The sequence below is a fragment of the Ciona intestinalis genome, unplaced genomic scaffold (genome assembly GCF_000224145.3).
Source record: "Ciona intestinalis unplaced genomic scaffold, KH HT000098.2, whole genome shotgun sequence".
In the NCBI taxonomy this organism is placed as follows: Eukaryota; Metazoa; Chordata; class Ascidiacea; order Phlebobranchia; family Cionidae; genus Ciona; species Ciona intestinalis.
In genome coordinates, this window is record NW_004190420.2 from 221,342 (window position 1) to 241,146 (window position 19,805).

A 19,805-nucleotide genomic window follows, 5' to 3' on the forward strand; every position below is an offset into this window, starting at 1 on the left:
TAATGGTATAGGAAATAGGTTGTCGTAATAACAAGTGTGAAATATACTTAGTTGGTGGATCCAAAAGATTACAGACAATCTTCTTATGCAAGACTTAAATATGCATGTTTGTTTTTATTCCATTTTCATACCTTTTGAAAAAATTCTGAGAGCTGCAGTTTACATAGGGTTTCTGTTTTATGTATAATTACAGCAGTAACTTTTTTAATAAAAAACTGTCACTACTCATAAATTCTGTTCAGTTTTTAAACTTCCACATTTTAACAAAATCTTGGTTTTTATCCACATTGAAAAGTTAGGTCCACAAACAGTGAACAGTTATCAACCTCGTTCTTTTTTAGATGAAATTTAGCACAATACAGCACTATGCATATGAAGTTATTTTTTTTTCTTTTGTTTGTTCTATACATTTTTGACCGGTATACTGTAAACTGCATGAGATGCCGTCAGAAGTACTCAACCAAATCCAAGGGCATTGGAAAGAAGAATAAAACACAAAACAAAATATTTTATTCTATAAGTGATCAGGCTTGTAACAAATCTAATCATGATCATGTCTCACCACCCAAAATCACAAACTTGGATTGGCACATCGGAGATCCAAGCACAAATGGCAGCTTACCACGAATATTACTTGACTTGCAATGGAGACCAACTCAAGATATTTCTCTAGAATATTTAAAGGGTTTTAAAATCACAATAGCCAACCGCAGGCGTTTGTTAGACAAGTCTATCAAACCTGTGTTTGTATGCCTGGACACAAAACTTGATTTTGACAGTCATGCTTTTGCTTCCTTTAGCTATAAATGCTATGGTATGACAGAAAACAGTAGGATTTCTCCCGGGGATAGAATTACAGTGAATATTGACCCTCTTCCTCCACCTTACCGAAATACTAATCACAGATTTGTATATCGGACACTGAATATTCCAAGCTGCAATAATCCCCAGATGTATCAGATGAAAGAGTGTGTTTTAAAACGGGCAACCACTGTTACAATTGATAAAATTAGCTGTCATGATAAAACTATTGTTTTCAGCTATAGTTTGCCAGCAGGGTGTGGGGACTCTGCAACACTTCTTCTTTGTAGGCTGCAAGAAAATTTGGTAGTCAATTGTTTAGATAATCCTGTTATTCAGCTCTTTAACCAATCCCTTTCTGCCACAAAGAAGTTTGTGTTACCAACAACAGAACCACCTTCAATGAACTACACTATTGTCATCAACTCCTATGGTCAGTCAAATGTACCACACACTCCAATTCAAACTTTCAAACAAGTTAGTTTTCAATTGTGCAAAAGTACTGCCAGTGGTGTAGAAATTGTAGTAGGCCTCACTGTTCTTGCTGTGTTTACTGGACTTGTGTTAGCGGTGATTATCTTCTTTTGTTGGAAAAAGCAGTGTCTACCCGGTAAACCAACAAGTTTAAATTCCTCCATTACAACTGACAGTTTATCAATAAATGAGCCTCTTATAATTTCGGAATATTCCAAGAAGGTATACTTGCTTTTCATGAGCGATCACCCACTTCATGAGCAGGTTGTGTTAGCGTTTGCTAATTTTCTGCATGAAGATCTTGGCTTCAATGTAATATGTGAACTCTGGGAACAAAACTCAGTCATTGAAGATAAATTGTCGTGGATGAACAAGGCAATGGATCGAGCAGATAAAGTTCTTGTAATATGGTCTTATAGATCAGTAGAATGTTGGAATGAAAGCAAGACATTTACTGACTTGGATATGTTCACTCCAAACCTAAGAAGGATTCAAAGAGACCTGTGCTGTGATAAAAATGTGGGAAAGTACCTATTTTGTTATTTCGACTACTTTTCAAAGTTTGACATTCCTAAACTTTTCTACGACAACCTTCCATGCTGTCACTTCAGACTGATGAAGCAGTTTGAAGATTTATATTTCCAAATAAATGACATTGAAAAGTACAACCCAGGATCAGTTGTTCGAAATGAACAAATTGCTGATTATGCCAACCAAGAGCTTAATCCTCATGGCAAACTCTTAAAAGCCTCAGTAGAAGCTATGTGTGACATGGTAAAAGAAAATCCCAACTGGTACACAGACGATCATGGTTGTTGTGAGGCTGGTGGTGGTGGGTTTGTTCATCCTTCACAAAAACCCATTATAATAAAAACTCCAATTGAGATTGTTCCACCACCTCCGTTGGACAATTATGACACTGGGTTTGAAGATGGATCCTTCTTACCTCCAACAGTCGCTCCTGAGAACAATTTCAGTGAGGATGGGGAACTGTCTAAACCTGATGATCATATTGATTTAGACCCTATTTCATTTATACCACCTCCAAAGTTAGTTCCTATCAATAGGAATGTAAACGTTTGGAAAACACTTGGGGATATTAATAATATAACCACTGCTTCACATTACAGTGCAGAAAATTCTTTTATGCTTTAATGCTTTAGCATTTGTAAAAAGTTATATTTCCGAAGCTGTTTACTAAATTGTTAATTACTTGTGTTTTTTGGTAAATTTGTTAACAATATTCAGTATTTCTTAATAATAATATGCACTATTTTTCTGTACACTTGTTTATTTCTTCACTCGCCATACTTGCTTTAATGATTTTTCTTAAAATGTAGAGTTTAATTGTTGACAGTTCTTCTAGTTTTTGTATATTATGATAATTTTGTACTGTATTTAATTCTGTGGTAGCAACTAATTATTATTTTTAAGAAATTCAGTGCCACCAAGTTAGGTTTGTAGTTTCTATGCTTTTTCACCCATGAATCTACACTCACATACTACAAAGCATGAGGCTTTCCAGATGCTGTTATACCTTCGGAGGTTTGCATTACTGCAAGAGTTTTGACAGATCAAACAATGAAGAAATAGGAATAGCAATTGAAATAAAATGGTATGTTAATGTGTTTGGGTTATTGCAATTGTTTTTTTACCTACTAAACCTTTGCAGAATTTATGCAAGAAGCCAGATGGGGGGGATCAGGTAGCCGTACAAAACAGGAACTACACTGCATGTACCACTTCCTTGAAGAACCCTTATACGAAAATGCAAAAATTAACCAACACTGCAGAAAATCAACTACGGTACCTGTGTCACTTTTGATCCTTCATCACAGTAAGAACACAATGTATTGTGTGTTGATTTGTCTTATTATATTAAGATTTTCAAAACCGCATTAAACAGGCAATAGCTGTACCACAAAAGTCTTACTAAGTAACTGTTAATTTATAAAATTGTTTTAAATTTTTGTTTAAATTGGAAGATTTGGGTTTTAAACCAATTATAGTTAGTAGTAAAACGAATCCAGAGGATCCACGTGTGGTGTGACCTTCAACAATGTAAAAAACCCTGTTTACAGTTTTCCGAACAAAAATATAACAGTGCATAATTGTATCTTTGGTTGTAGTAAAAAAGTGTGAATAATAGGGATGCACATTACAGAATAATTAGGTATTCTAGGATATCCTAGAATACTTTATTTCGAATCTAGAATTCCGAATCTAGAATTTCGAATCTTTTTATATTTATAGAAAAAAACAATTTTACCCACAAAAGTCAGTTTATTGACCCTTTCATACCCGCCTTGTTGGAACATGAGCTGTAAAATGATCAAAAATTGTACTATTGGGTAGTTTTTGCGTCATGAAACGTATAACAGGGTATGAAAAGACGTTACGAAACGTTTACCCTCGAAAGTCCCACAAACACAAAAACATTTTTTTTCAAAATTAATAAGTTTCAAAGATTGTTTATATAGTATATGAGATTACGTGTGATGACGTCATTAAACAGAATACCGAATCCCATAATAAGATTCGAATACAAAAGGATTTTAATCTCTCGGATTCGAATTTTTGTAATGTGCATCCCTAGTGAATAATATAAAAAATCTAAAGACAGGAATATTTTCTTGACATATACCGATACTTAAAGCTAATGAAGTTTGCCACAATTAGTGCTGTAAAAATGGCATGTTAGAAGTTGAAGCATTACACTCTCAGTCACATATGGATGGAAACATGTTTACATTTTAGAATGTATGTAATACTCAAACCGGTCCCCATATATATATATATATATATATATATACTAATAAACCTGCTTTTAATTTTTCTATGCATTTTTTTGGTTATATTTGTCCAGCGCCGTGGCAAAGTGGTAGCAATCTCTAACCTAGAGGTAATGGGATCTAGGCTCGTCGCTGCTACCATTTCTAGTGTATGTGTCTTCGGGCAAGACACTTAACGGCAACTGCTCCAACACAGTGGTCACTAATGGGTTGTTCAAATTATCCGCCATACATGAAAAAATTTAAAAAATACAAAAAGTATTCACCCACTAAGTAACATAAGTGCTACAATGTGTAATTGAGTGTCATGTCAGGATTCTTGGGTACAATTCGTGTGATACGGTTTTGCTTCTAAATGAAGCATAAGAACACCACGCCCATTAATAAACCTTTTTTACTAAATCAACCCTGTATCCTTATTCTCTGTTTTTCATTCACTACAGACCAGAAAAGAATTGTTGCCTATGCTGATAACAGATATTATGAAGGCAGTTGTGAATTAAAGTTGCAGTGATAAAATTTATACTTTTAAAAAACACATAAATTATTGTAATGTTATAAATGTATTAGCTCAATCTCAATCATGCTTAATAGCAAAATTTAAGTTATGTGGCTGATCTGTTTCATCATTGCATGTCGGGCAGTTGGAACAGTTTCTTCTCTTAAACATTTGAATGTATGCAGACAGCAAGACCATATTCAGTCTTTATTATATGATGGAGAAACAAAAATCGGGCAACTTGTCTCTTCTCTCCATGGTAATGATTATGAATGCAGTGAAAAGGTTGGGTGGTCTGGTCAACTTGTAAACTTAACTGCAAACTGGTTTGCTTTTAGTGATGAAAAAAATACAACCAAACTTGGTTTAAATATCAGTTTGACGTTTCAGTTTTCTTCAAATTTACCGACATTGTCTGGTTTCCAACTATCCATAGGTAAGCGCAATGTTAATGGAATTACCCCTGACTGGCATGATGTTGTGTTCTGCTTTGATGATGAGGTGACAACTTCTAATAAACAATTGTCCACCAAATTTTTCTACGACTGCTATGATTCGTTGTCTAATATGGTGATTAAACCAAGGGATAAATTCAAAATCAACACTTTTGTTTTTACCTCACAAAGTGATTATGACATCAGCGAGCTATTTGTTGAAGTTGAAGCTCCGAACTGCACAGACAATATAACACATGAACTTTCCGATTGTTACCACTTATATGATAAACGCATAAAATCATCATTGGAAACTGATTGTGCAAAGAATACTTTTACATACAGTTACAATGTGCCCCATGTTTATGGCAGTAGTGTCTTGATTCGCCTCCAATGCTTCAGTGGGAATACTTCCAAATCAAGCAGGATTGTTTATAGCAATAAACCTTTACGTTTAACTATTAGTCTTAACACTGTTGATTTTCAATGGAGAGGCCGCTGTAAAGTGCGTTTATATGCAGTCAGACAATCAGTAGAAGAACCACTTCTGTTAAAAACACATTTATATGAGAAACAATGCACAGCTTCTGCTGAGATTCCATTTTGGGTTCTAGCAGTTATACTTGTCCTATTTTCTCTGCTTATTTTATTAGGATTAACATATTTGATCCTCAAGAGATTACAGCCCCCCAAAAAGCTTCAAAATAAAAAGTACATTCCAAGCTGTACAGGAACAGGCACCTCTTGTTCACTGTTACAAAAAAATAATTATTTGACTTCCAATTTGTCACACAGTTCAGTAATTTCTCAAAAAGTGAAAAAGAGGACACGTGTTGCTCTGCTGCATTTTTACAAAGAGGAAGATATTTTAAACCTAGCTCATATTTTGCAAGGGAAATATGGCTTTGATGTTGTACTTGATCTATGGGAGAACAATTCAATATTCCCTAGCTACACTGACTGGATATTTAATACAGTGTCAACAGTGGATAAAATTGTTGTGGTTTGGTCCGAGGATGCCTCAACAGCCTGGAGAAGCAGGAAGTCGATAATAAAAAAACAGGAAGAGGATTTTTTCCTGACAATGTTAAGAGTTGTGCAAAAAAGAGCACTGCTAAATCAATCTTTAAACATGTTTTTTATTGTGTACTTTGATCAGTGTCAAATTCAGGATATACCAAGCTCATTTTTACAACCCCCTTACAATGTATTTTACTTGATGGAAGAGTTGCAATTGTTGGTATACAAGCTACACCCGCATAGATTATCTGCTACATAACATTTAAAATTGCATTTGATGGTCACACAATAGATAAAAGTGTTAGTAGTCAAGTTTTGTAGACAAAATAGATAGTTGCTGCTGGCATGTTGCTATACACTTGGTATAGTGTGTTCACGTATTATATTCAAGTCTCTCATTTTAATTTTGTTTACTTTAATCGCTGCCAATAAACCAATATATTCAGCTTTAAATTGATCACACCTATTAGATATTGGAACTGTTTATTAAAATACACTTACAATGAAACAAAAATTAGCTTAGAAATCAAGTTTGAATGGTGCATCTGGGTATTAGAGTAACTTTTCACTTTAGATTTTTTCACCAATTTTCAAATATGGCCAGACATAACCAAGTTTCTGAAAAGTATATGGTATAAATATAATATTTTATGGCAACTAATGCTTGCTAGTGACCTACAGTGCCGTCTAAATTGCCAAAACCTATTGGCATGATGTTCTGTAGTATTACCTAACTGCATTATGCACAACATTAGTGTATGTTTTTAATTATTTTTGTTTGCTATATTTAATAACTTTTTATCCTATTAAAACATATAGTAACACTATGCTTAGAATGCAATATAATTATAGCTTGTAGTAATGTAGTACATACTGTGACTTTGCATTCTCGTTTGAGATGTAGCAATCTTGCATAGGATGAAAATAGAATGTGAAGATAGGTGCCATAACCGGTGAATATATGCCACCAAGCATGCAGCTGAGTTGCCACACTTAACAGTGGATTGTTACTTGAAGCACGTGCATTTCTGTAACAAAAAAACAAAACAATTTTAGATGCTTTATGCTTTTGAAGCATCACTCTTCCTAGTGGATAGAAACCTTTGACATGTGATAAAGCTTGTAAGTAATACATTGTGGTAAACAAATTTAACACATCGTTTTTACAGTCAAAGTTTATACTTGGGTTTACTGTCAAAGAACATACCTTAAGTGCGAACAAAAGATATTGTCAATATTCCAGAGAAAGAATCCAAATAAGTAGAAACACAGTGAAGCAAGCCCGACTGCTTTAATTGCAGGGTAATTCTTTAATGCCAAAATTGCTTCATATAATAGAAAGAAAACAAGCACAGCGTAGCTGACCTAAAATAAACACAAACTTTACTATAAAATAGGATATTCATCACTCTTTTATTCACAAACTATGTTTAAAAAATTATTTAAAAAATGTATCTATATGACACTTTAGAAAGGAATAAACACAAACTTTACTGTAAAATAGGATATTCATCACTGTTTTATTCACAAACTATGTTTAAAAATTTACCAAAAAAATTGTATCTTATTGGCACTTTAGGAAGGAAATACAGAAGTAGTTTAGCTACTCCTGTAATTCCTAAGTGTAGTAAGTGCCTGCTGCAGCAAATATGAATGTAGTCTTACTTGATGAAATATTGGGTGTTTCCATTGTAAATACACAACTGTAACCGCAACACTCACAAAGATAAGGCTGATGATATAATTATAGCTTCGTTTTTTTACTGGTGAGGCGTGGTGATGTCTGTAATAATTTTTACCCTTTAAACTACATCATATAATAACATTACTATTTCCATTGAAATCGCAGGTATATTAAACTAGGACTTACAGAGCATATAGTAAAACACAAGTTCCATAAATCATTGGTAGTTCATCAAGCAACTGAAACATGAAATTGGTACAAACTTTAATTTTTGTCGCACAAGCAGATTCGCCTATTATTAGTAATCTATACTGAATACTGGTATAATTGGCATTTGACTGCATGTTTTTACATTTTATTATTGTTGCCAAGTTGTGTTCAGCATTTCTTTTTTGTGAAATGGCGTTAGCATGCAAAACAAAGTAAAAAAAACAAAGAGTCTACAACATTTATATAAAATCACTTGTGTATGTAAAAATCACTTGTATATTATAAACACTTAGAAGGTATACTATAAACAAGAACCTAACACAGTTTGCGCATCATCAACACAAAAAAATACTATTACGGCAACTTGCATGCAATTTTCGCACATGGTCCAGTCTCATCCATGTGGCAACATAACCACTCAATATAGTTTGCAACAGAGCTGAACACTCCTGGTGCTGTAGCACACGGGACAGGCCCAAAACTTGTTGCACCATACAAGGACCACTTCATGTCACTGCCTTGGCACACCAAAGGTCCACCACTATCTCCCTGACAAGTTCCTGCAGCTGATTCCAGGGCACATAGATGCTTGTCATAGCTTATCATGTTGCTGTAAAACTTGGTGCAAAGCTGCTGGGACACTATAGGTTGAGGTAATTGCTTCAGAACATCATCAGAACCAGTATACATGGTCCTTCCCCATCCGCTTGACCAGCATCTGTATATAAAAGTACTTCACTAGTATCTAGTCCATTTTTATATAATGTCTGTGTTTATAGTCTATAACCATAACACTAGGGTACTGCACTCTACCTTTTCAATTTTTATTTTTTATTTTGTATGTATAAAACTAAATACTATATCAAAGATTTTGTGAATACAAAATAATAATTTCACAGCCCCAAAAAACATACCGTTTCCCCACAGGTGGAAACACTTTGGGTTTTGGAAGACAAGCAAATGCAACCACTGGTGATGTCCGAGATGGGTTGTAACTGTTGACCAACTTAAGCAGCGAGATATCATTGACAGGCGCCACCCTTTGTTTGGAGAATGTGGCAAGGTTGTTCAGTGGGTGGTGGATTATTTGAGCAATCTTGCTCATTCTGAAATGTAAATTACTAAATTTACCGTTTAATCTTAATGTAGTTTATTGCTGTTAATACTACTACTTTTTATTATGTCATTTGGTCATGTAAACTGTATACCAGGTAGGTTACATTAACACATTTTTCTGACACTGTGTGTGTCAAATAAAAAAAGTTACAGAAAGTTAACCACAGTCAGCTAATCTAAAAGCAAAAGAGATAAAATAGCAGCAACTTACTTGGCACCTTTGGTTAACTTTGACTTATCGTGTCCACCAACAATAACTCTGTAAGAATCAGCTTTGGTGGTGGTTTGTGTGCGATCTCGGTTAAGAAAGCAATGAGTGGCTGATATGACAGTGTTGGGTCCGATTAATGTACCACCACATATGTGCTTTAGTGATGCATACCCATCTCCAAAGCTGATATACCTTAAGCAGAATGCAACAATATAATAACAGTAATGTGTACATATGATTTAAGCAATAATGTAAACAGAACTTGAATATATTAAATTTGTAACAGGATATGGGTGGCAATAAGTGATAGTGAAACATGCTTGTGAAGTGACAGTTAAGTGTATGGTCTAGACATTGAATAGTTATATGTAAATATGTGACGAACGCCTTACTTGACTAAACTTATTTGCCATGGCCATGAATTAGCAACTGCCTCATCACCACCAACGATTCGACCACGCTTCAAATCTGGTTTTATTCTTGGCACTCCACAATCCCCTCTAATGCCATCCCATACACTATCATTGTAAGGTGAAGGAGTGGTGGATAGGGTGGCATATGATACTGTTGTTGTTGATGAATAAGTTTCATCATTACTAACGCCTGGCAGATCAGAGCTTGCACCTCCCAGAAAATGAACAGAAAGCCCTATCACAACCCCAGCAACTGTCAATGAGCCCAATACTGTCATTATAATTTTCCAAACTTTTTTATTCCACTCTTCTTCTTCACCTTCAATTCTACTTGAAGCTGTTGGTGCTGTATTCCTGCGTCTTTCACTCTCTCGTCTGCTCTCTGAACTGCGTTTCCTGTGCTCAGAACCTGATCTTCTTCTATGCTTGTGATCTCTTGGGCTTCTGCTTGAACTTTTTTTAACTTTTGAATAATTTTCACTTTTTGCTGTCCCTGTCTGTTCAATGTCATCGACAGGCATAATAAGTTTTCACTCACAAACCAGGCTACAGCATGAAACCCACTCTTATTGTGACATGCTGGGAAACCATCTTTAATGGATACTGAAGCTTGTAACAAAACATAGAATATTCCGGAAACTATTACCTCAGATTAAAACTATTTCTGTTCAGTAACTTACTACTAGCTATCTGTGCATAAAACAAACGTCAGTTTCTCATTCTACCAGTTATAAGGTCTGGTCAAATCAAATGGTGTTAAAACTGAAAGTATCGCATTTAATTATGAGTGTCCATTTTTTCTTATACACTGTGCTCTAAGCAGCTGAACCTTTTAAACAACTCTTCCATATGCCAAAGTGCAAGCAATTGTTTGCAACACTAGACGGACAGTACACTGTGTAGCCTAGTAATTGTAAAACAGTGGCCTAAACAAGTTCAAATTCACAAACAACGCAATGGCAAAGCAGTTAAATCAAAGCATAGGCGGCAATGGGTATAAAGTGAGGAAAAATGCAAATAAAACAAGCAAATGTGATGATATTAAATTGAACAGCAAAACAGTGACAAAAGCGTAATATCAGAAAAAAAATATTTTTAATCATAATATTAATAAAAATACTGTATCAGACATTGATTGTTCTATAGATTTAGAAAATACCTGCATTTCATACCACAGTGTCATATGAAACATCCAAGATCCAACTCCAACAGCTGGAAGTTTAAAATATTTGATTCATATTAAATAAAATTTTGGGGCATTTTAAAATGAATTTCAGGAATGACAAGGGCATTTTTTTACAAAATACAATTCAGCTATACCATGACATATCAGATAGGCTATCATTTTATATATTAAAACAATTTCAGAAATTCTACTAGTTGCCGACTTACCAAGTATTGAAAGGTTGGCCAAAATATAACGCATCTCTAGACCTTTATTCCAGTTATACAGTGCACACACCAATGGAGGTAGAATCATTATTACATTGCTGGTGGTGTTCCCTGTGTATAAAAATAGAGAGATTTTGACATGGAGTACTTATTTTTTTATCACAATTTACAAGATACATTTAATTTTAGTGTGTTAGGTATGTACAATATAATTAAAGTTAACAACATGTGTTTTGCAAATGTGTGCCCAAAACTGTTGGAAAATACCTTTTTAATAGACCTAAACCAACCTTAAATTGTTTTGTTGATGTACCAATACAATGTAAATCACATGGTGCCTTATTTACTGGAAATGCTGGGTTGTATCGTGCAATCGCAAAATAAAAACAAAAATATTTTGAGATTTAGTACCTTACAAAACGGCAACTTACAAAACTCAGCTATGTACTTGTTCGTTACATAGTTCTCTTCACACCAATCTAATGTCGCAGTAGGTTTTCCCCAAAATCCTTCTACAACATTTGAAGGGGCCATTTTCATACAACTATAGCTTATGAACAGCCAAGTTATAAACTTGCAACAAGTTTGTTTACATTTCTGAAAACGATCAAGCGGTTACTATGTTTGATTTCCGTCACGGGTGGCCGACGATTTCCGATCAGATGAATTTATAGGGGAGCCTGATTCAAACCTAATTTTTACCAGAGTAAAACACATACAACAAACATATAAAAAAACACGACAAGAATCTCTCATCTGTGCCTTTATATCACAATAATTATTAAAATATTTCTTGCATAATTTGCATTTAAATGGCTCGCACTCATGTTCCGACATTTTTCAACATATAGGCTATAATCCAAAAAAGCACATTCTGGTTGAAAATGACGCGTTTTTCTGGGTTTTAGTCACAGATTGTTTGTTTAATGAGTGTTTGGAGTTAAAATAAATACGATACGAAGTATCGTATTTATCTCTAGAGAAGTAAAACCAAATCGTATTTATCTCTAGAGAAGTAAAACTCTAGAGAAGTAAAACGTATTTATCTTCTAGAGAAGTAAAACCAAAGTCCATAGAAATCCATGTACTGGCACAAAGGGTTAGTTACCATTTGGGACCAATAATGGAAGGGATGATAAAAGTTTCTTTATTTGCATATTTAACTTAAACAGGAAATATATGCGACTGTGAACGAAAGTAAGCGACAAATTTCAATTTTAATTTTCGAAGTGTTAAATAATTTCTAATTATATAGTTAGTATTCCAGAAGCACTAGAGACTATAGTTGACGGGTGTTTATTTATTTTATTTAATATACTTTGTCAGCAAAAAAAATACCCGAGTTAGCATAAAATATGGGTTAACATATAAACATTTATGAATGGTAGGTGACAAGTTGGATATATATCTATATAACCAAGCTTTGTGTGTACAATTTTTAGGGGTAGATTATATTATAGTCGTAATAAGTTGAATAACATAAAGCATGTATACAGCTTTGTGTATATCGCAATATCGGGTGGTAACTTGTTTTATTTGTTTAATAATGGTATGATTCGTATGAATATGGATATACAGTATTGGTACTTAACATAGTCATTCTAAGTAATAAATTAAATCCGAATTTCTTTCAGCTATTCTTCCTTTTACCTCTTTTACAGTCATGTTGATAACAGTATATGTAATATAAAAGTTAGCTAATATACCTTTGGATTGTTTATTTGTGTGTTCGTTCAGCAAAATGTCTCGACTGTCTCAGCCAACAAAGAAGGACACAAAAATGAGGATACGTGCTTTTCCGGTCAGTAACCTGTTTTTTATTTAACAAGCAATAGTTTACATATCTAGATTAGATACTGTTAATCTCATCATCATAATGACTATTGTTTAAGATACTTTTATATGTAATTATTAAAGTAAATTTTTAGCTAACTCAGCCCTGAAGATTCACGCTGCTGTCCGTAATTGATGGTAGTTTTGCCGAAAGTGATATGTAATATAAGATCTTAAATCACCTACTCAAGTTTCAAGTACATTAATATTTTCTTGAAGATTTGCCAAATACAAGATTAGTACGTTTGTGTTTACGCTCTATGCGTTTGCGCCCACTTTAACTAGGTCTCTGTTTGTGAACAAAGCTATTGTCGCAATATTAGTGTTGTATTTTAAAAACTGTCAGCAAGTGGTTGCTGATGTACTTTTCAGTGAGTCTACCTACTTAGATACTGTTGATCTCATCATCACAATGGCTATTGTTTAAAATTGTATGTTATTATTTGTATTTTTTCTTAAAAAAGTAAATTTTAGCTGATTTTGTGTCTCAACTAAAACCTTATGGTTTCCAATTTAGTATATCTTACTGTATTGTTTCAGATGACTATTGATGAGAAATATGTTGCCAACATTTGGGATTTACTAAAAAAAGCGATCCAGGAAATTCAAAAGAAAAACAATGGTGGTCTAAGTTTTGAGGAGTTATATAGAAATGCTTATACTATGGTATTGCACAAGCATGGAGAAAAACTGTATACAGGCTTACATGAAGTGGTCACAGAGCATCTTATTAAGGTTAGGAGATGAAGGCTTCACTCTGGTATAGTGTGTGTGTTTTATAGTAGCACTTAAACCAATACTGGTATTTGGTTAATGTGAAATTATTTGTTAAGTCTATTTTACAGTAGTATGAATATTATGGCTTCCTTTTTTTATACTTTAGTATAAACTGTGTACTGATGTCGTGATGTGATCATTTTGTTCATAAGCCTATATATGAAATATTTTTACTTGTCAGTGTGGAACAGCTGTATGGGGCCACTGTGTTATTACATATGTGGCCTTCTTATATATTTTTTTTCTTTAATAAAAGCTGACTTTTGAGTAAAACTTAGGTGGCATGTCTTGTCAAGACAGTAAGACACCCACATTAAAAATACTTTTTCAGGTAAGAGAAGATATACTTCAGTCGCTTAATAACAACTTCTTACAAGTACTAAATTCTGCTTGGGATGACCATCAAACATGCATGGTGATGATAAGAGACATTCTTATGTACATGGTAAGAGTATACAGAGCTTTAAATGTTGCTTGTTGTTTTAATTTCATTCAGAATCTTAGTTACTTTTGCCTATTATATGTATTAACTCTTTTGTTTTGAAGCCTACAGCTATGTTTTTGTCTCTTAATCTGGTATTTGCATATCTTTAGTATAAAATTTTCAATTGTAAGCACAATCAGTTTCAGATAATTTATGTCATATCATTAATTTTAATTTATGTCATGTCATTAATTTTTGTTTTTGCGTGAATTTATTTTTAAGTTATATATTTTAGAATCTCTGAAATTAGTTTAGTAACCTATGTGTCTTATATCGGACTGTGACTAATTAAAATTCGACATCTCATAAATGTTGCATAAGATCATAAGAAGTAATATTAAAAGTAAACCTATTTCTTTAGGATCGCGTTTACGTATCACAAAATAATGTGGATAGTGTCTACAATCTTGGCTTAAAAATATACCGTGACCAAGTAATCAGACAAAAAGATATTCGTGAGTGTATCCAGTCAACCCTGCTTGAACTTGTTGCTAAAGAAAGAAGGGGTGAAGTTGTGGATAGGTTAGTAGCATCAACAAACTGCATAAACCTCTTTATTTAGTTTACTATTAACTTTTCTAATACTAAGCTTACAGTGCCGTGTAACTTATACATCTATACATGTTTTGTTTGACAACTTTTTTATTTAAAAAGTCACAAAAGAAGTTTAGCACTTTTTGGGGTAAAAATATACCTTTTCTTATAAATCAAGCACTGTTTATTTATCCTGAATCATGGTGCTTGATATTTTCAGAGGTGCTGTTCGTAACACTTGCATGATGCTGATGACGGTCAGTTTGAATGGAAGAGATGTTTATGAAGAGGAATTTGAGAAAGGATTTTTAAATCAATCTTCAGAATTTTACAGAGTAAGTTGTATTTCTATATTTCACACCCATTGTCAGGAACTTTGACGAAAAATCAGTTTAAATCCTGCTTTTTAAAATATGATTACTGTAATTGCTTTTGAATTTTAATTCTGATTTTTTAAAGTATAAATAATGTGTTGACATTATCTACCACTCTACCAGATATAAATAAAAACAGAAATATTTTTATTATTTGTTAAAAGTTATGTAAACAGTATAACTGCTCAGTAACAATTAAAATACAACCAACAGTTTTTGATCTCATACCACCAGAAAAGTATACAGCCAGAAGGTATTTAAATTTTTATTCAACTCTTCAATTTTTAGCGTGAAAGCCAAAAGTTCTTGGTTGAGAACAGCGCATCAGTTTATCTGAAGAAAGTGGAAGCGAGGATTGAAGAAGAGGCAGAGAGAGCTCGTCATTACCTTGATCCATCTACGGAACCTGAGATAATTGCAGGTTGGTGTTTTAATCTTGTGCTCTGCTGTGTGGTTATGTTTGATTAAGGTGTTGTGAAACACATGTTCACTCTTACCATGGTTACTCTTTAAAGTTTTGAAAAGAATAGGGATTTTGGTGTTGTGATGCACAAAAAAGTGTCAAGTTTTGGTTTAATTCATTCTATCACCAGTGTTGGAACGAGAGTTGATTCAGCGTCATATGAAGATAGTTGTTGAGATGGAAAACTCTGGTGCGGTTCACATGTTACAACATGATATAAAGGATGGTGGGTACAACAATGTATAAATCATGGTTTTTGCTGTTTTTACTTCAGTAGTTGTTTGTATTCTCACTGTTTAATTTCTGTTTGTAAAGTTTATAACCTTGGTGAGTTGATAAATTACTTTAATCAGTTATGTCTCTTAGTTGAGTGACCTATAAATAAGTAGACTGCAACACACTGCTTATTACATCCCTAGGCTTCATTCATTCTAAAGCTTGACATTTTAACAAAAACTTAAACATTGTCATTTAAAGTTCACTTTTTTTTATAACATGTACATCACAGACCTTCTGTGCATGTATCAGTTGTTCATACGAGTCCCACAAGGCTTTGAAACATTACGTGATTGTTTGAGTGCTTATCTACGTGAGCAAGGCAAGAGTGTAGTAGAGGATGGTGGACAGAAATCGCCAGTGGAATATATTCAAGTGAGATAACTTGATAATATGTGTTTTTTTTTATGAATTCTATAAAAAAAAATATATTTTTTGTTATCAATTCTCCACTTCTATGTAAATTTTGTAATTTAAATAGATATTAAGAGCATAAAAATCCTGTTTAGAAAAACTGTGTTGTTGTAAATACTTGTAATTCTTAATTTATACAAAAACGCGTTTAAAATATTTTAGATTCTATATCAGCATTACACATAACATATTAAAGCAATTTTTAAATTAACTTTTTTTAAAACAGAGTCTTCTTGACTTGAAAGATCGCATGGATGATTTTCACAGAAATTCCTTCAAATCTGATCCTTTGTTTAAGAAGATGATTTGTTCCGACTTTGAATGGTTTGTCAACCTTAACCCAAAGTCACCGGAATATCTTTCTCTCTTCATTGATGACAAATTGAAAAAGGGAATTAAAATGGTAACTAAAAACTAAAAATAAAATAATAATATATTTATAAAATTTAATAAATTGGATAAAACGAAAAAATTAAGCTAAAATCTGAAACTGAAATATCAGTCTTAAATGTAATAAAATGCTCAAGCATTAAGTGTAATACAAAATAGCTTGCGTAACGGTAAGTAAAGTTTTACACTTTTACACACTCATTTAAAACAAGACATACTTTTCAGTTGTAAAGTATGAATTTTATCTATTTGAATTATCTTCGTTTATTTTTGTATTCTTTTTAGTTTAAAGCCTTACATGTTGATTTAGTTATGGCTTTTGAGTTCAGTTTACACTTATTGATTTTTTTATTTTTTTTACAATAAAATCAACTGATTATCTTCTTCCTCAGCTCTCGGAGCAAGAGGTGGAAGTTGTGTTGGACAAAACGATGTCCCTCTTCCGATTCCTGCAAGAGAAGGATGTATTCGAGCGATATTACAAACAACATCTTGGAAGAAGACTCCTCACCAACAAGAGCATCTCCGATGATTCTGAGAAAAACATGATCACAAAACTAAAGGTTCAGATTTTATACAAAACAACATTACCAAACTTTTACAATCATCAGTTCTAGTTTTAAAAAGAAAAGTGTTTTAATTTAACTTCGGAAATGCAGAAAAAATTACAAAGAAAGTTATTTTAATAAATAAATAAAGTAATATTAATGACAATGTGTAAATCAAATAACAGTCAAGAGATTAGGAATTACAGTATTTCAGTTTTGTACATTTAACAAATTTTGATTACAAATTGTGTTGTTTTTGTACATCACACCTATTCATAATTTTCAAACAGTTATTACAATACGTAAATCAATCAAATCTTGAGTGTCACACATCTTATGGTAGATAAACAACATTATGTTAAACTAAAATCCCTGATTGTTTATTATATTGACAGAATGAATGTGGATGTCAGTTCACAAGCAAATTGGAAGGAATGTTCAAAGACATGCATGTGTCAAGCACAACTAATGATGATTTTAAAAAACATGTGCAATCAACTTCGGTGAGTCAATACAACAGTCATACATGTATTTATGCATGGTTTGTTTCCTGTAGTTTCAAATCATTGGGATTTGGAAATGTGTTTATATTTCTATAATTGTTTCAACCAGATTTACATTTTGCTTTTCTTACAAATAACTTAAGAATAATACCTTTAATTGTCTTTCGTTTACAGTAGTGTAGATTTAGAAATATTTTACGCGAAAAGACAGGATATAAACAACAGTTGTTAAATCACGCTTATACTTGTATCCACTCCAAAGATTCTAAAGTGGATATTTTTGAAACAGTTTAAATATGATAAAGGTTTTTTGTGCTTTTCATGATGTTACACATAGCATATATCTTGGTCTTTATTGTTTTTATATTTTTTTTTACTTTTTTTACGTTTAATTTAAGTTTTTCTAACTTTAAAATCGATATATTACAGTTGAAGTGCTTTCACACCAACATGGTTTAACGTTAGTGCCAATTTTACCTCCTTTGTTTCCACAGACCTCGTTACAAGGCGTTGACCTCACAGTGCAAGTCCTGACCACTGGTTGTTGGCCCACACAGGCGTCCACACCTACATGTAATTTACCAGCTGCACCAAGACACGCATTCGATGTGTTTAGAAGGTAAATCACGCACGCATACACTGAAATCCCTTTAAACATGCCTTTGATTTTGTCCCAACCTTTTTCATTTGTTTTTTTCTCTATGCCTTTGACTTTTATTTAAGAAAATGTATAGACTATAGAGCTTTTAAACTTGTTTGGGAAATTTAGAAATTATGTAGAAGTTTTAATCATTTAAAAAAATGTGGGGAACTTTTTACCTTGTTTAAATGAATATATATATAGAACTTTTTTTATTGTAGCGAGTGCTCTGACATTATTCTGTCTTCTAAATCCCCCTCAGGTTTTACCTTGGCAAGCACAGTGGTCGGCAGCTTACCTTACAGCACCATCGTGGAGCTGCTGATATGAACGCCTCGTTCTTCGCTGCTGCTAAACCAGGTGCCAGCAATGAAGGAGAATCGGCAAGCGTCAAACCAACAACTCGTCGACATATATTACAAGTTTCCACTTTCCAAATGGTTGTGTTGATGCTGTTTAACGACAGAGAGAAATGGCTGTTTGAGGTAAATTTTTAATGAACGTTTTCTGATAATGTAATGTTAGTTGTAAGTTAAATGTATGTAACTTACTTAATCCTCGCGTGGCCTGAAAAGGGCAGTCGTTAAATAGAGATGTTTTGTTCCATACACCTCGTGCCAGCTTATGAGTTACTATGTATGCTTTGTGGGTGATTTTTGGGGAGTTATTTTTCATTTTTTATGTATGGCTAATAATTTGGACAACCCATTAGTGACCACTGGAGCAATTTCTGTTAAGTGTGTTGCCCAAGAACACATACGCCCACACACAATGGTAGCAGCGAAGAATTTTGTTAAGAAGTTGGTACTGTCACCTTTCTAAAGTGATTCTTGTTAATTCAATTTAAATTTTCAATATTATTGTACATTCGTACTATAATACAGTATCAATTATGTCTGTATCTTTAGAAAAAGTACAACAATATATCTTTAGAAAAAGTACAACATTATAATATATAATATTGTCACAATATTATATTGTTGTGTAATCTCAGGAAATCCAGCAAGAAACAGAGATTCCTGTCAAGGACCTGAGTCGTGCTTTGCAGTCACTTGCTTGTGGGAAGACAAACCAACGAGTTCTGCAAAAGGATCCCAAGGGTAAGGAGATAGAGAAGGGAAACGTCTTCACAGTAAACGACAACTTCTCATCTAAACTTCACCGCGTTAAAATACAAACAGGTAGGTTGTGTTGATATATGTGACATTGTTAATGTTAACTCTTTATTTTCAGTGTCGTAAAATCAATATATGTCTTTTGTTGTAAAATGTTGGTCACATTACGTCATTCCTATTTTTGTGACAAGTTTTTCTCTTTATTTTCACATGACGAATATTTTCCGCTTTCACGTTTTTCTCGTTTTAATAACGTCACTTCACTTCATTATTTTTCCTATTACGTCATTTCGCCGCAGTCGCGCAAAAACAAGGCGAGTCGGACCCCGAACGTAAGGAGACTCGCACCAAGGTCCAGGAGGATCGAAGACACGAGATTGAGGCAGCCATCGTCCGCATCATGAAGTC

General features: G+C 33.4%; 4 protein-coding genes across 11 annotated transcripts in view; 3 read left to right on the plus strand and 1 right to left on the minus strand.

Annotated features, from left to right (window-relative positions):
• Nucleotides 1–8: 8 nt before the first annotated feature.
• LOC113475079 lies at nucleotides 9–8,977 on the plus strand. 2 transcript variants are annotated; one of them, XR_003396820.1, is made up of 3 exons: nucleotides 2,753–2,890; nucleotides 2,948–3,112; nucleotides 8,842–8,977. XR_003396820.1 is itself a non-coding variant. In XM_026838537.1 (2 exons), exon 1 carries the CDS (start codon nucleotides 367–369, stop codon nucleotides 2,428–2,430), a length of 2,064 nt encoding a protein of 687 aa, XP_026694338.1. In that variant the 5' UTR covers nucleotides 9–366; the 3' UTR covers nucleotides 2,431–2,890; nucleotides 2,948–3,195. The 2 variants fall into 2 exon arrangements, 1 of the variants encoding a protein (XP_026694338.1); XM_026838537.1 differs by lacking the exon at nucleotides 8,842–8,977 and having other exon boundaries at nucleotides 9–2,890; nucleotides 2,948–3,195.
• Nucleotides 2,823–6,534, plus strand: LOC113475080. Its single transcript, XM_026838545.1, has 4 exons — nucleotides 2,823–2,908; nucleotides 3,941–4,035; nucleotides 4,511–4,571; nucleotides 4,752–6,534. The coding sequence occupies exon 4, from the start codon at nucleotides 5,134–5,136 to the stop codon at nucleotides 6,277–6,279; it is 1,146 nt and encodes a 381-aa protein (XP_026694346.1). The 5' UTR covers nucleotides 2,823–2,908; nucleotides 3,941–4,035; nucleotides 4,511–4,571; nucleotides 4,752–5,133; the 3' UTR covers nucleotides 6,280–6,534.
• Nucleotides 6,487–11,647, minus strand: LOC100181659 (alkaline ceramidase 3-like). Of its 6 annotated transcripts, none has more exons than XM_009863133.3 (8): nucleotides 11,478–11,647; nucleotides 11,047–11,157; nucleotides 10,814–10,866; nucleotides 7,891–7,943; nucleotides 7,686–7,803; nucleotides 7,228–7,385; nucleotides 6,895–7,048; nucleotides 6,487–6,638 (listed from the first exon to the last, which is right to left on the minus strand). In XM_009863133.3, the coding sequence occupies exons 1-8, from the start codon at nucleotides 11,584–11,586 to the stop codon at nucleotides 6,591–6,593; spliced, it is 804 nt and encodes a 267-aa protein (XP_009861435.1). In that variant the 5' UTR covers nucleotides 11,587–11,647; the 3' UTR covers nucleotides 6,487–6,590. The 6 variants fall into 6 exon arrangements, with proteins under 6 accessions (XP_009861435.1, XP_026694344.1, XP_026694343.1 ...); XM_026838543.1 differs by having other exon boundaries at nucleotides 6,490–6,638; nucleotides 11,458–11,647; XM_026838542.1 differs by lacking the exon at nucleotides 11,478–11,647 and adding an exon at nucleotides 11,337–11,451 and having other exon boundaries at nucleotides 6,490–6,638.
• Nucleotides 11,648–12,660: 1,013 nt separating this feature from the next.
• Nucleotides 12,661–19,805, plus strand: part of LOC100177000 (cullin-3) — a 29,051-nt gene continuing 21,906 nt past the window's right edge. The window contains exons 1-14 of one of the 2 annotated variants that reach the window (XM_009863134.3): nucleotides 12,661–12,847; nucleotides 13,420–13,614; nucleotides 13,988–14,101; nucleotides 14,502–14,662; nucleotides 14,895–15,009; nucleotides 15,337–15,469; nucleotides 15,642–15,737; nucleotides 16,020–16,162; nucleotides 16,428–16,604; nucleotides 16,984–17,154; nucleotides 17,535–17,642; nucleotides 18,137–18,261; nucleotides 18,545–18,767; nucleotides 19,277–19,463. In XM_009863134.3, coding sequence (XP_009861436.1) covers nucleotides 12,788–12,847; nucleotides 13,420–13,614; nucleotides 13,988–14,101; nucleotides 14,502–14,662; nucleotides 14,895–15,009; nucleotides 15,337–15,469; nucleotides 15,642–15,737; nucleotides 16,020–16,162; nucleotides 16,428–16,604; nucleotides 16,984–17,154; nucleotides 17,535–17,642; nucleotides 18,137–18,261; nucleotides 18,545–18,767; nucleotides 19,277–19,463 — 2,008 coding nt within the window. In that variant the 5' untranslated portion in view covers nucleotides 12,661–12,787. The remainder of the gene's footprint in view (nucleotides 12,848–13,419; nucleotides 13,615–13,987; nucleotides 14,102–14,501; nucleotides 14,663–14,894; nucleotides 15,010–15,336; nucleotides 15,470–15,641; nucleotides 15,738–16,019; nucleotides 16,163–16,427; nucleotides 16,605–16,983; nucleotides 17,155–17,534; nucleotides 17,643–18,136; nucleotides 18,262–18,544; nucleotides 18,768–19,276; nucleotides 19,464–19,805) is intronic. The other variant, XM_018815713.2, reaches the window with a different exon arrangement.

Excerpts from the sequence above, each read along its gene's own strand:
- LOC100181659 (XM_026838540.1), bottom strand. The coding sequence starts at position 10,175 with ATGCCTGTCGATGACATTGAACAGACAGGGACAGCAAAAAGTGAAAAT. Across the intron at positions 9,434-9,633 it reads TGGCAAATAAGTTTAGTCAA|GTATATCAGCTTTGGAGATG; the intron begins GTAAGGCGTTCG and ends ATTCTGCTTAAG. Across the intron at positions 8,633-8,828 it reads TTTCCACCTGTGGGGAAACG|ATGCTGGTCAAGCGGATGGG; the intron begins GTATGTTTTTTG and ends TTTTATATACAG.
- LOC113475079 (XM_026838537.1), top strand. The coding sequence starts at position 367 with ATGCATATGAAGTTATTTTTTTTTCTTTTGTTTGTTCTATACATTTTT.
- LOC113475080 (XM_026838545.1), top strand. The coding sequence starts at position 5,134 with ATGGTGATTAAACCAAGGGATAAATTCAAAATCAACACTTTTGTTTTT.